This window comes from Zeugodacus cucurbitae, chromosome 3, assembly GCF_028554725.1.
Source record: "Zeugodacus cucurbitae isolate PBARC_wt_2022May chromosome 3, idZeuCucr1.2, whole genome shotgun sequence".
Classification (NCBI taxonomy): Eukaryota; Metazoa; Arthropoda; class Insecta; order Diptera; family Tephritidae; genus Zeugodacus; species Zeugodacus cucurbitae.
This window is the reverse complement of record NC_071668.1, coordinates 22,216,776-22,232,005: the sequence shown is the minus strand read 5'-3', so window position 1 is coordinate 22,232,005 and position 15,230 is coordinate 22,216,776. Positions and strand designations below refer to the sequence as shown.

Genomic DNA, 15,230 nt, shown 5'->3' with positions numbered 1-15,230 from the left:
AAAATATGCATTCACAGCAAGCATAGCCAGCTTGCGCGTAAGCACAGAACAAAACCAAAATACACCGCAGTAGGGCTTAAAAGAGAGAGAAAGCAAATATGCTACTTGCTTATGAGACTTGATCCGCTGCACACTACATTTAATCACTAGGAGAAATGAAAACACAAAAAAAGAAACAAAACTATTTGCCTTGCCATAACATTCAGCAATGACTTTCATCACATGCGGCTTATAACGGTAAACAACATTTAAGTCGGCGACTTATGGTCGTTGCGGCATTCATATGCATTGATACATACATATACATATGTGGAGTTGGCATTTGCGCCAATTTCTTTCTTTGAATGTGACTATATCTGCTCTACCTTGCAACATTTACCTTTTTTGACACAAGCTTAGCTTTCATGCTACACGCTAAAACGGTAAAAAGAACACAGCGCAAAACAAATCAGCACAATACAACTTGAGTGTGGTGCTCGTTTGGAATACAGGAAATACACAGTTATAACGTACACTGCGGCAAAGCCGAGGCAGACGAGCAGGGCTCATATTAATGCGGACAAACTTTAATCCGGGCTAACAGGCCGCTTAATGGCAACAATATGGAGCGTGTGCGGAATTGCACAAGTAAAATGCGCCACGACGCCGCCAACAACAGAGCAACACACCCACAAGCAGTGACGACCTTTCCTAAACGCCTGAGTGGGGCCCAGCATTTAGCTCTTCGGCTTAAGCTGTTTCTGCACTCACTCCACCATCGCCTCCATCTCCACCTCCACTGCGGTTCGCAACATTTATGAGTTTGGTAATTTTCCACTTTTATTACACATCTGTTTACCTTCTGCTTGCCATTGGGAAAACAAAAATAACAATAATATCTTTGGGAGAAAAAGAAAGCAAAAATTGGCGTAAAAAAATCAACAATTGCATAATTTAAGCATTTGTGGCATGTGCAACATACGGCAGTAGGTGGCAAGTGCGAATGCAAAGGGTATAGGGTAGTGCGAATATTGCGGCGAATCTGCCGTTGTGTGGCAAGCACTTCAAAGAAACGGTGTATAAGCAATAACGGTTATCACCGAATGTGTTTATTAGTAACGGTTTCTACCTCTCTACTAATAGCTTTCAGATGCAATTTCTAGTGCAATGGAAAAAAACTTGAAATTACTGTGATATAGAAGGAATAGACTAAGTAAGATAGAGCTAAGTTCTGACCCAAGAAATATTAACTATATACAACGTATGCGTTTAAATATACCTAAACTATAGCACTTAGTCAATACAAAGTTCATGCCTACTTTTGATCACGTAGAAGCGAGTGAGAATCAAGAAGATTTAGGTTTATCTTAGAGTAATATCTTCAAAGAGTCATGGACACAAGAGTTGGTTCTGGTTTCTCATTCTGAGTTATGGTCGGATTTAGACCTTTTCAGTTAACAAATTGTCAAATACCGGCAGCTAACTTTAGGGTTCTAAGTGTAATTTCGGCACTTTAATTAGTCCTTGACCGATTTGCTGACAAACCGGTATTCAGTTGTACAAAGAATGGTTGTGGACCAATTTCTTCTTTCCCAAAAGGACATTGTGAGACTTTTGTAAGCCAAATTCGATCACTGGAAAATAATGAGAATATATTTGGGATTGAGCCATCCTTAAACTCTTTTCCGAAATCCATTTTTCGTTTGAAACTTCGAACGAGAGTACACAAAATCGAGATGAAGAGTGTGCTTGAAATTGTTATAGCCGAATCCACCAGAGAGTGCCATTCATCTCTTCGTTTTACACTCCGTTCACTTTCAACTTGGGCTTTCCAACGGAGTGGAAATGCCTCTTCCACGGCTTCCTCCAGCGGGTTCTGCATCGAACTCTTTCATCGCTGAACTATGTCAATGTCGTCGTATAAATCGTACAGCTCATCGTTCCATAGTCTGCGGTATTCGTCGTTGCCAATGTTTAAGACACCATAAATCTTGCGCAAAACCTTTCTCTCGAAAACACCAAGAGTCGTCTCATCTGATGTTGTCATCGTCCACGCTTCTGCGACGTACATCAGAAAGGGAATAATGAGCGTCTTGTAGAGTTTTATTTTGTTTCGCCGAGAGAGAACTTTACTTTTCTGTTTAATTCTTAATTATCTAAACTATTATTCTGGAATTACTTTTAATCACAACATCAAAGCATATAAATCGGTTTAATATTCCAGAATCACTTATAACGTGTAGTATACCAAACTCCACATATATTTTATGTATTTTAGAATGAGCCTGACAATAATCAAATTATTACCCCAGAATATGTATGTCAAACCTTTGTGGCGGTTCTCAAGTTTACTACAGCGGAAGAAGACAAACGCATAACGCAGATGAGCGGACTTCCAAGATTTCCTCGTCCAAACCAAGATGAGAATCACTCTCTATGCCGTTAAAAGTTGCTCAAGTAATACAAAGAATGAACCGCTCTCTGAGATCATCGCTGAACTACTCTATATAACTAAAGACGTGCAATAACATTTCATGTCTAAGGATTTCAGTCTAGACGATGACGATACTTTTACAAAGAGGAGAGAACTACTACAATTTCTATAGCTAAAAATGGGATCGGAAGATATAAGGGAATCCTCTCAAAGGATTACCTAAAATGGCTGTGGGATAAGTCGGTTTAGAGCAGTGGTGGGGTGCTTGACTCCTTATTTAGAAACTATTAAGAAATGACTCTAAACTTAAGATCATTCAGTCCAATCTTCCAATAGGATGATCTCAAGCGATGCATGAACTATCGTGGAATCAGTCGTTAATGATAATAAGAATGCTCTATAGAGCTAGTAATACCACCGATAAAAGAAAATGGAAGTTTAAAAGCAGAATAAGCTATAATTGAACAACAATGCCCTAAACTATGGGGCGGAAGGATTGACTATACCTACATCTCTTCAGGGGGGACATAAGGATTCAGCGATAGCATAAGGTAGGGTGATTGGTTGTACACTTTAAAACAATATCAACACAATTTAATGATATTCGAATTAGCTATACTGGTTGAGACGTCGTGTTCCTTCGGATGTAGAATATCAAACTTTGGAAGTAGCCGACGCATAACCAATTGTTGTTATTGGAGTTAAGAAGATCTCTAAGTGAAAAACGACTTCTCTTGGCATGAAGTTTTGAGTCGCTTGGAGTAATCAAGCGGAAATAGAAAGGCAAATATGCTCTCAATTATTGTAGGTTACAAAAGTAATCTTAATACAAAAAAAATATGCTTTCTTTTAATGGGTTCTCTTTGACAGCTATAGACTAGACTTCTTCCCTAAGACAGTTTTTCAGATTACTTATAAGTTATAGTGAGTCCACATACTAGATAAGAGAAGGAACTCGAATAAAAAATATAGCGACTTTAACATACAGAATTTATTTTAGATCTCTTAAGCTTTGAAGCTTTTTTACAGTTCTTAAGTTCGTATGCTCTAATCTTCCCAAGATCTACACAAAATATTTGTCACATATCTTTTCGAATTTCCAGCACATTTGTTTTCGGTTGAAATGCGCCGCTTTCCAAAAATAAATTCAGTTCCATAAAGCTTCAAAAAGCTTTGAGGGAGCTTTAATAATTATTTATACGAGTATGGATGTTTGTGTGGTCCCCCACGATGAGAATGCTGTATGGAAATTATTATTTTGAGTGGCGAAAATATTAGTCGTTTGGAAGATCGCAACTGGGACGGACGAAAGCAGAAAAGCAAAGAAAAAGCGCCGGAGCACTAAGGATGACGCAAAGAATTTCTGAATATAAGTAAATATAGATACATATATTTAAAAGATAAAATGTGGAACTATTGCTTGATTGTGGCATTAACTTGCCTTTGCGTGCAGAATGTTGCGGCTTTGCCACATATTAATATCGGTAAGTGCCATTTGCTTATGTTTAGGGAATATTTGTGATTAAAAAGTATATATAAATTTTCTAAGGTGCAATATTCTATGAAAGCGAACTCGATTTGGAGCGGATTTTCATAGCGACCGTGGAGAGTATAAACAGTGAAAAAGTGAATAACTTCAAGATGGTACCACTTGTGAGGCGCGTCAGTGAAAGCGATGGCAGCATGATCTTGCAGCGCCAAGGTCTGAGTGCAAATAATTATATATTTTTCTATCGAAAATAATCAAAAATATTTACTTTATGCATGCAGCTTGCGATCTGATCGATAATAGTGTTGTGTCTATTTTTGGACCAAGCGCGAAGGCAGACAGCGGTGAGTAGCGGTGTGGGTGTGTGTTTTTCATGTTATGGCAAGCAAACAGTCTAGACGTTGAGGGATTGTATATATTGTATATATTTATGAACGCGTGCTATGGATTATATACATACAACAGATTGTTTTTGTTTTTAGGTGATATATTTTTTGTCTCTAATTTTACTTTCACTCTCTTGCTCTCATTTATTTTTGCGCCGCTCTCACTAGATATTGTTGCGTTGATCTGCAATGCAACCGGCATACCGCATCTACAATTCGACATGAGCGCCGAGGAGACAGAGGCGGAGAGTAAAAATCATCAGATGACATTGAATGTCTTCCCCACACAACAGATGCTCTCCAAAGCCTATGCAGATATCGTACTAACATTCGGTTGGACTAAATTTACGATTGTCTACGATGCTGATGATTGTTAGTAAATGCCGTTATACAATATTACAACAACAATTTATTGATTTTATCGTCTTCATTTTACAGCAAAAGCACTGACTCGCCTGCAGGATCTGATACAGCTGCGTGAGATACACAATGATGTGGTACGCGTGCGCACATTCCAACGCGGTGATGATTATCGCACCATGTGGAAGAGTATAAAAGGTGAGCGACGCATTGTGTTGGATTGTGAACCGGATTTGCTGGTGGATTTGCTGAATACCTCTATTGAATTTAAATTGACGGAGCAGTTTAATGTGAGTATTGAAAGTGGATTGTTAGTTGAACAGTGGCTCGCGCGAGATTTGAGGTCTTGATATGGGAGGAATTCTCAATCATACTACGTCTAGTCCAAGGAATTGCATTAAAGGGTTTTATTTTAGGTAGCGATAGACAGGAACAGTTAGTAAGCACTTGTTGTTAGGTCCGTACTATAAGGTGGATGCATAAGAACCTCTCAACCAAAGTCTCGCAGCTTCTGCCGAGTCACTTTTATGTCTGTGGTCTGGCGTTGTCCTGATGGAACATAATAATCTCTTCTACTAATCGAACCTGCCCGCTTTTAGGCAATATCTTTCTTTATTGTTGACAGTATAGGTTGGAAAAATTTGGGCGTAGAGGACTCCCTACTAATCCTACCAAACTCAAAGGAAATTGCTTTTGATCGTTAAACCCGAATTTGAACACCGCTATTCGGACACGACCGTTTTCGCTTGACGGGTTCGTATGTGACCCACGTTCCATCGGCAGTCACCATTCCCTTCCGGAATTGATAGATTTTGTTGCGACTCATAGATGAAAATACGGTACAAATTGTCGGTTCCAGACGTCAGACGACTTGAAAGCTTCTATTATTTTTGTCCATATTTTCGTCAATTGATATTCTAGGGTGTGGTCTCTGAGAATATTATTTAGTTCCTAATTTTATCTTTCCGACGCCAACAAAGTAGCCCAATAGTACAGATCGATTGATAGTTTCTATTCATATTACTCGTTATGCTAGTGCTTAGTGTAGGATGTGGACTTAAGTATCTCAAATTCAGTCCAGTATATGGCCTAGTTCCAAATCTTATCTTTCAGACGCCAAAAAACCTAACCCGATAGTACAGATCTATTGATCCATTGGTAGATTCTATTAACTTTATTCGTAATGCTAGTGCCTAGTGTAAGGTGTGGACCTAAGTATCTCAAACTCAGTGCAGTTTAAGACAGTATAGGGGAATATGTCGGCCAATTCAAGACTCAAGACCCACTATGCTAAGTATAATATTATCAATTAAATTTACTGACATATCCTCTTATATTAAACTTATTTACCGATATGTAAATTATAGGCTGCTCAAGGGGTTTTGATTTCATTATAATATTGTTAGATGAAGTGGAGGGAAAAATGCTGACCGATTTTTTAACCGATTTAAAATATAACAGAAAAATGTCTTACTCACCCCTTAACAGAATCTGCTGCTAACCAATCTGGAAACGCATAACGCCGATTTGGAAGAATTGCGAGGAAATGAGACCTTTGAAGTCAATATCACAGCGACACGCCTAAAAATGAATGGAAATTTTTACGTGAGTTACATGAGCATAAATAACTGGTTAATATGCATAAACAAATATTACTTATTTTGCTGATAAAAAATAACGGAAAAACCTACAGTACGCGAATGCATGGCAACTCGCTTCCCTGTACGACATTGACCCCTCAACCGAGCAACCAAAACGAACCCTACTACACGATTTACTCTACGACGCCGTACACGTCTTCGCCAATGCATTACGAAATGTCAGCTATAGCTATCTGATACGAACGCCACGTGTACGTTGCGACTTCAGCGATGTCAGCGACTATGAGCAAATGCAACCGTGGCCTATGGGACGTTACATCTATCGCGTGATGCTAGCGGTAATTTGTTAAACACTTAGCACACAGGCAGTACAAATATTTGTTTTATAAAATTGGCATGTTGTTTATTTTTCAGACATCCGGTGTCAATAACACAGATTATCGCACGAGTGACCTGCAATTTGACGATGAGGGACAACGTACTAATTTCGGTATTGAAATCTATGAACCGTTAGAAAATTATGGCATCGCCTTTTGGGATACAAAGGGCCAAATTACGCCACAACACATAGAGTTGGACTCGACGAAGAAGTTGGTTTATCGTGTGGCCACACGTCTCGGTGAGCCATATTTTATGCTGAAGTAAGTAGCTAATTCTAATACAAATAGAAACACAAATAATAATTTAAAAATTACGCTAGTCCCGAAATGGTGGGTCAGAATGTGACTGGAAATGAACTGTATATGGGTTATGCAGTCGATTTAATTGATGAATTGTCGAAACTGATGAATTTCGAATATATATTCATGCCTGTCGCGGATAATAGCTACGGAAAGTATGATAAAGAGACTAAACAATGGGATGGCATTATAGGCGAGCTCATCAACAATGTACGTACGTATAGCATGTGAGATCGTCTGAGTTCTTATATATAGTTAGGCAGTTTGGTTATATCGGGTGATCCAAGTAGAGGTACTATTTTCAATAGCCTTTTTTTGACAGTTCACACATGAGTCGTGTCATGTTCTTTTTGTTCAGTATTGTTTAATTGATAGTCAACATAATCGACCGAGTGTACTATTCCCAACATCCTCACCCATTTTGCGACCCAGGATTTATTATTGGATAATATTTGTCCGAATAAACCACGTCCAACACGCCGTGAAGAAAATGTAGCAGCCGTAGCTGAGAGTGTACACGAAGACCGTGGAGAGACGATTCGGCGCTGTTCGCAGCATCTCGGATTGACGTATGGAACGACTTGGCGTATTTTACGTTGAGATCTGAAATTGAAAGCGTACAAAATATAATTATGCAAGAACTAAAGTCGCTCGACCCTCCCAAGCAACATCGCTTCGCTCTAAGGGCTCTTGAAAAGTTCCAAGAAGATCCGATTCCCATTCTGTTCTGCAATGAGGCCCATTTCTGGCTCAGTGGGTATGTAAACCAGCAAAATTGCCGCACTTGGGACGAAGAGCAACCGGAAGAGATTCAAGAGCTGTCATTTTATCCACAAAAACCAACGTTTTGGTGTGCTTTGTGGGTCGGTGGAATAAACGCTCCATATTTCTTCAAAAATGATGCCGGTCAGAAAGTAACCTTCAATGGTGACCGTTATCGCGTAATCTTCATGATAACCGTCTATTTGATGCATGAAAGTGAAGCTCGTGATCTCGGCGACATTTCGTTTCAATAAAGACTGCGCGACTTCCCATTCATCGCTTCAATCAATAGATTTATTGAGAGAACACTTGGGCGAGCAAGAAATTTCACATTTTGGGACAGTTGATTGTCCACCAAGATCGTGTGATATCACACCGTTAGAGTTTTTCCAATGTCTATGCGGACAATCCCGCTTCGATTCAGGCCTTGGAGCAAAACATCAAGCGTGGAATTCGACATTTACCAGTTGAAATGCTCGAACGAGTCATCGAAAATAGGACTCAACAGATGGACCATCTGAAATGTAGCCGTGTGTTTTTCAGCATTTGAAAAAGATAATCTTTAATCTAGTATTTAGTAGGGATCCTCGAAGTGGATTACCCTTTATATAATCCCGAAACTACTTAGTATTCTTGTTGTCTCTTTTTCGCTTTCTCACTCACTTCCTGCTGTTATTTCTTTTACTTTTTTTGCGTTTTTTTGTTGTTGTTTAGAATGCTCATATGGGCATATGTGACTTGACTATAACACAGGCGCGTCGTACTGTTGTAGATTTCACAGTGCCCTTCATGCAGCTCGGCGTTGGCATATTGGCCTATAATGAAGACGAGAAACTGGAACTTTTAAAATTTCTGGAACCCTTCAAAGATGAGGTGTGGATTTGTGTCATCGTTGCCATATTCGTAATTTCCTTTCTGTTTGTGTGTTCGGCAAGGTAAGCTGTCACTTCACTACTGCAGGCGTCCCCCCTTTTAATTACAAGTCTTTACTAATTTTTTTTATACATATAAATCGGCCAGACTCGCCGATGACGAATGGGAAAATCCACATCCTTGCAATAAAGATCCCGATATGTTGGAGAACAAGTGGGGTTTATTCAACACATTTTATTTAACAGCGGCCTCCATAATGCAGGCTGGTTGCGATATATTGCCGAAGTAAATAGCTGTTTATATATTATAGATTTATTTACAATTCTAAATATATTTATTTCCTGTAGAAGCGCGCCATTTCGTACTTTCACCGCTACATGGTGGATTATCGCCGTTATCATACCCAATTCGTATACTGCCAATTTAGCTGCCTTCTTGACCAGCTCCAAAATGGTATACGACGTTTCGGATCTGAAGAGTCTCGTCGAACAGGTGGATATTAAATTCGGCACCATAGCTGGTGGCAGTACGTACACGCTGTTTGCCGAATCTAATGAGACCGTCTATCGCATGGCTTACAATATGATGAACAATGAAGATCCCTCGGTATATATGAAAAATAACACGGAGGGTGTGAATAGAGTTATTAAAAATAACGGTAAATATATGTTTCTAATGGAGACAACCAGTTTGGAGTACAACACCGAACGCAATTGCAAGCTGAGTATGATTGGTGAGAAATTTGGTGAAAAGCATTACGCTATAGCGGTACCGTTTGGTAAGTGTTTGCTTCGTTTTTTTTTTTAAGAATATTTAAATCTATGCACTCTTCATACAAATTTTAGGCGCGCAATACCGTTATAATTTAAGTGTCAACATACTAAAACTGAGTGAAACGGGCAAACTATTCGAATTGAAGGATAGATGGTGGAAGGGTGAGAAGAACTGCGGTGATGAGGAGGAGGATAATGAAGCTTTGGGTTTTCAACATGTTCGTGGTATTTTCTATACACTCTTCCTTGGCTTATTCGCCGCTTACTTTTTGGGTATCATGGAATTTTTACTGCATTGCCATAGTAGGGCTAGTGAGGAAAAGGTGTGTTATTGTAGTGTTTGCTGAAATTTGTATCTACAATTTATTCAAATTTCTGTACGTTTGTAGCTGCGTTTTAAAGAGGTTTTGGTGAATGAAATGCGTTTCGTACTGCGCTTATGGAATAATCGTAAACCGGTCAGTTGCACGCCCACAGCAAGTATAGATGCTTCTTCAAGGCGCTCTTCAAACAGAACCACTCGATCATTAACGAAGAAGAATTCACGTCAGTCAAGCGGTAGTGGCGAAGAATTACGTGATTTGCCGCAGAAGAAAGTAAAAAAGAATGGCTCTATTATTAAAGAAGGTACAATGTAGCACCGTTTTTTATGGAGTTTGTAAAGTAAAAGTTCATAATAAATAAAGAAGATAATAAATTAGTGGTAAAGAGTTTTGTAATTAAACGAAAACGAACGAGGGGAAGCTGTAGACCAAATTTAGTGCTATGGGTGCCAGAAAGCATGTACACCAAGTTCCATCGAGATATATTAATTTTTACTAAAATTGGTCAATTTTTTCCGGAATTGTCTATTGGCAGAGCGAAGAAGGTAGAATATTTGTAAAAAATTCTCGTGAGTCTGGGGAGGTGTCTAGAAAGGTGTTTAGTAGACGAACAAAAACATATCTCGAAATCTCTAAGAATTTAATGGATGTTGATTGGTCTCCGGTCAGTACTAAGTCATCCTTGTAAATGTCAATGATGACTTAGAGATCGGTTCAGTTACGAAACGGCTCATCATCTATATGAAATAAGTTCGGGATAATATTACCACCTCAATCAGTTGTGTTTTTGGACACTTTTATTTCCGACTATTCGCTTTCCTCTTCAATTGGATCCAACAGTTCGATTGCATCCTGCCCCTAAACAAAATTTAAGAATCGTAGTTCATATTTTCTACATCTTCCTATTAGAACCTTAAGTAAACAGAAACAAACCAAAAAAATATATGGCGAGTCCCTTAGAAACGATGCGCCGGCGATGATTACTTCGGTGCCCCTTGAAAGCTGATAAAATTAGTCAGGAAATGAAGGAGTACCCAAGGCTATAAATGCGACAGCAGCCCCAAAAAAATCTTAGGAATTCTTTTTTTCCACTACAAAAACAACAGCAGTAACATGTGAGTTGACAAAAGATTGATTTGGTGATGGATGGTGAATGTCTAAACGTGTCTAAAGTGATTTCAAGATATTTACATCATGTTAAAATTAGAAAACCTCGCTGTGTATAATGGTTTTTAGAGTTGGCGTCATTTTGATAACAGAAGTAGAGGGAAATATGGAAGAGAGTGAGGTATTAGTAGATATTAAAAAGTAGTGATAGTAGTAAAAAGAGAGGACGAAGTAGTGGAAATAGAAGTCAAAGGAGGAAATGAAGGAATACCAGAAAAGGAAATAAAAGAAGAAGACAAGGGAGTAGTAGTAAGAAGTAATGGAAGATAAAATAATACTAAAAGTAATCGGATAAGATGAAGAATGTTTAGTAGAAATAGAAGTTAAGGAAAAAATTGAAAGTTGAATGAAATTATGAAGAAATATAAGTAAAAGTAATAAATAAAAAAGAAAAAGAAGTCGAAATAAAGAGAAAGTGTGGTAGAAGAAGAAATCAAAGGGAAAGATAAAGTGGTGGTAGATGAAAAAGAAGAAGAAATGAAGGAGAAGTTATAGAAAAAGAAGTTAAGGAAGGTGAATGTGTGAATAAAGAAGAAATAGAAGTGAGATGTATGTCTAGTAGATGAAGTAAATCAGTAGAAATGGAAGGAGAAATAATACAGAAAAAAATCAAAAAAGAGGAATCTGTAGCGGAAGAACAGATCAAAGGAGTAGTTAAAGAAGAAGTAGAAAAAGAAATAATATAAAACGAAATCAAAGAAGCTGAGTAAATAGTAAAATATTAAATAAAAGACAATGATAAAAGAGTATAAGTAAAGGAAGAAGAAAACGAAAGAGATGGATAAATAATAGAAGAATGAGTCTGAAAAGAAGATAAGTGTGTAGTATAATATGTGATCGAAGAAGACAATGAGAGCTTTGGGAAAAGTAGTCAAAGAAAATGATTGTGTAGAAGCAAAAATAGAAAAATATGTCAGAAAAGCTGAATGTATAGTAGAATAAGAAGTAAATTGTAAAGATAAAAGAATTGAAGAAGAAGTAGTATAATGAGAAATTGTTGAATAAGTATTAAGTAATAGAATAAGTAATAGAAGAAAAACAGATGAAGAAACTCTAGAAGCAAAAGAAATGAAGAAATAAAAGCAAGAAAAATACAATTTGAATTTTTATATAATATAATAGAGGCCTAGGCCCAGTTCAAAAAACTTTAGTTGAAGCCAAAAGTTGCGGAATGATATAAGTTTACTTTATAGCTTTTATGTTTATTTCTAGTACAAAATTTGGCTCACTATTCAATAGTGTTGCAAAGCGTACTGCTGACTGCAGGTGATATTTGAACCTCAACATGCATCAATTTACAATATTTGATATGAAAGGTTTGTGTTCCCGATATTCAATACTATATTTTCAATTATTTGCACGCCACCACGACTGACCAACGAGAAGAGAGTGTAATGTGAAATTTATTTCAAGCAGCAAACCCAAACATTTTGTGGCCATGTGCACAACAATGATTGCAACAATGGGCATATTTGCATTTACAAGTCGTTAGAAATGCTGCTGCTGAGCAACAGCTTGCATTGCATGCAAACAGCAACAACACACAGGCCATCAAGCAATGTACACCCGGCATTTGTGACATTTACCATTAAGCGAAACAGAGCAGCTTACATAGCAATAACAACAATTGGCGCTGAATGACAAATGCGAACAACAAAAACACACGCTGCCACACACATCAAACATACATACAAACATAGAAAATTGGTAAATTTTGATGTTTGCTCACAAACGTTATATTTCACAACAGCCAACAACAACACAACGTATGAGCGTACAAACGGTGAGATGACACGTAGCATGCTGTCCACACACATCCATATCGAAATGTGCAATTTGCGCAACCAAATCTGTCCAGGGACCATCACACATCACTGCGTGCAAGCAATGACCCAGCGACGATGGATGAGCGAACGAACGAACAGCGTTGCCACAGTGTAAGCTGGTGTGAATGTGTGACTGTGTGCCCAATTTGCTCAATAGTCTATGGAAATGTGGCACTGTAGCGCATAACAACAACAACAACAACACTAGTGGCGCATATTGTTGCGCTGAACAATTGTGTCGCTGTTAGTGTTGTTGTTGTTGTTGTTGTTGTTGTTGTTGTTGCAAATGCTGGGTGTCTGCGTTGAAAATTCGATGATTTGCATGCAATTGTCACCACGGTAATAACCATTGGCATTGGCAGCAGCAGCAGCATCACCAGCAGCAGCCCAGCTAAACGGACGCATAGACAACAACAACAATAATAATAACAACAACAACAACAGCAGCATCGGCTAACAATTTGATGGCATTCATGCAGTAGTAACCACCTAACTGTATGTACGAATATGCAGCCATTCGATTTGGGTGTAGCCATCGCTCGTCGTTCGTCGCTCGTTTGGACCACAAATGCTTTGTTGTGGTTGCCATTCAATTTTGTTGGCTGTGTGTGTGTGTGTGTGTGCGTGCGCTATTTATTGATGTCCGCAGCAGCACTAACACCAGCACTTAGCTATTTCATTAAATGCACATTGATTGGCATCGCACTCTGTGTGTCTGTGTGTGTGTGTCTCATGCATATACATATATATAAGTTGACACCCGTTATCTGCTGCACTCATAGCATTCATATTCCGCAGAAATATGCTGCTTCTTTTTCTATTTTCTCTCTTTCGCAATGAGCACTAGAAACCTAGAAAAAATGATGACTGATTGCGGTGGTTGTTGTTGGTAGCATTATTACAACAAAAATGTGTATTCTGGCAAAAATTTTAGAAATGGTTTATAGAGATATCAGTGCTTAATCACAAATAGTATGGATCGAATTTACAAAGGAACATATAAAAAATTCTTCGCAAAAATCTAAATTCTCTCAAAGCTTGTGTCCCATATTGTTTTTATTTGAAATCAAATACTTATCTCGAAAAACGGTATTCCACAAACTGCTATCGAGTAGTGAAGAGAGTGCTTACCAACTAAGGACTAATCACTTTGTGTCTTCAAATGCGCTCTCAACAATATTTAACCCAGAATTAGGACCCAACATTAAGAAGATCGTAGACAGAAACTTCTCTGGTATATTTAATTTCAAAAATCCCCTTAGGACTTCGAGAACTGGGCTTGGTACAGAACCGGGACTATGATCACTTCACAAGGAGAAGTTTTCTACTCTACTCTTTTCCAATTTTCACCACTGTTTAGTTGGAACTGGAGAGGAGAAGGTAATAGTGGACAACCTGAGGTCTCAACAGCAAGATCGGAGATTCAATTCTCTTTCATTGACTTTGCTTTCACTGAAGCTTCAAACCATCTGACCACTGTAGAGTATTCTGAGCTGAAGTGGTTAATAAAGCAGCGGTGAACTCTTTAAGGCTCACACTAAATAGCTCAATTGAAAATATAAGCCCCTAAACTTTATGAATGCGGTCACTAGACTCTTATTGTATGTTAAGGCTCTGCAGGGGAGCAAAGAGTCACAACGAATATTCCAGGTTCCGAATCTGGTCCTTTTTCATATTTTTCATAAAGTTGTTTTTTGAAGCTGTAAGTAAGGAGCTTGAATTGCCGTATCACAGTTCCCTTATAACGAGTTGCTGATGAGTGCTCTCAAAGAGCAGAAGTGCAGAGTATAAACTCATTTGTCGAACATGATGTCGAACTTTCCTTGTGTTTGCTGACGGGCGCACAGAGGGGGATGCGTATATTTGTTAGTTTCCAATCTGGAGGCAGCCAAATAGCGTTGATGGATTTGCTTAAGCTGGACTCTATTACTACTGAAGTCGTGCCGGCGAAGTATTGAGGCTGAGCCGTTTGGCCATGTTTCATTATGGAAGCTGAATTTACCATCTGTTGTTCCGAAGATACCTTTTTTGTCCAACCTGGCACTAAAGTCGCCAAGCGCGATTTTGGAATAGTGGCGAGGGAGCGCTCTTAGATACGGCGTGGGCGCAAATCAGCGATACGTTGAAGACGTTCATACACCGCAGTGAATGCCAGGACTCGACGACGGAGTCTCTCTCCCACCACAAATCCAACACCAAATTTGCGTTCCTTTATATGGCCACTGTAGTAGATTACACAAGCATCCTTGTCTCATTTATAGTACATCTTAGATGGCGGTGATGGCCTTTCTTGTGAAGATATCAATCAGCTGGGCAGATACACTTTCCGAATGAAAATACCGGGCATTCCAAGTGTATGCCCTCAATTGATATAATTATGCAGTTATAAATTTAAGCATCCTTTAAGATCCCAGAACAAAATAATGAATATAATCTATATAAAGATCTTCTAAGACGCTTGAAGAACATGCTTTACAAATTTATTAAGAAATATAAAATTTAGACCCTTATTGATTGATGGCTTGTTATTTACTACTTTAAGGAAATTTTATGAAAAAATGAAGCGACTTAATGAAG

General features: G+C 38.4%; 1 protein-coding gene across 1 annotated transcript; it reads left to right on the top strand.

The window, feature by feature from the left end:
* Window positions 1–3,685: 3,685 nt before the first annotated feature.
* Window positions 3,686–10,038, top strand: LOC105218922 (glutamate receptor ionotropic, kainate 2). The gene is made up of 14 exons (XM_011194794.3): window positions 3,686–3,897; window positions 3,963–4,115; window positions 4,184–4,246; window positions 4,457–4,660; window positions 4,727–4,938; window positions 6,137–6,253; window positions 6,342–6,587; window positions 6,664–6,890; window positions 6,950–7,139; window positions 8,406–8,626; window positions 8,712–8,849; window positions 8,912–9,342; window positions 9,410–9,660; window positions 9,727–10,038. The coding sequence occupies exons 1-14, from the start codon at window positions 3,819–3,821 to the stop codon at window positions 9,973–9,975; spliced, it is 2,781 nt and encodes a 926-aa protein (XP_011193096.2). The 5' UTR covers window positions 3,686–3,818; the 3' UTR covers window positions 9,976–10,038.
* Window positions 10,039–15,230: the final 5,192 nt, after the last annotated feature.

Bases quoted from the DNA above. Each gene is read 5' to 3' on its own strand.
- LOC105218922 (XM_011194794.3), top strand. From the start codon at position 3,819: ATGTGGAACTATTGCTTGATTGTGGCATTAACTTGCCTTTGCGTGCAG. The intron at 4,939-6,136 runs GTGAGTATTGAA...ACCCCTTAACAG, and splicing joins AATTGACGGAGCAGTTTAAT to AATCTGCTGCTAACCAATCT. The intron at 7,140-8,405 runs GTACGTACGTAT...GTTGTTGTTTAG, and splicing joins TAGGCGAGCTCATCAACAAT to AATGCTCATATGGGCATATG.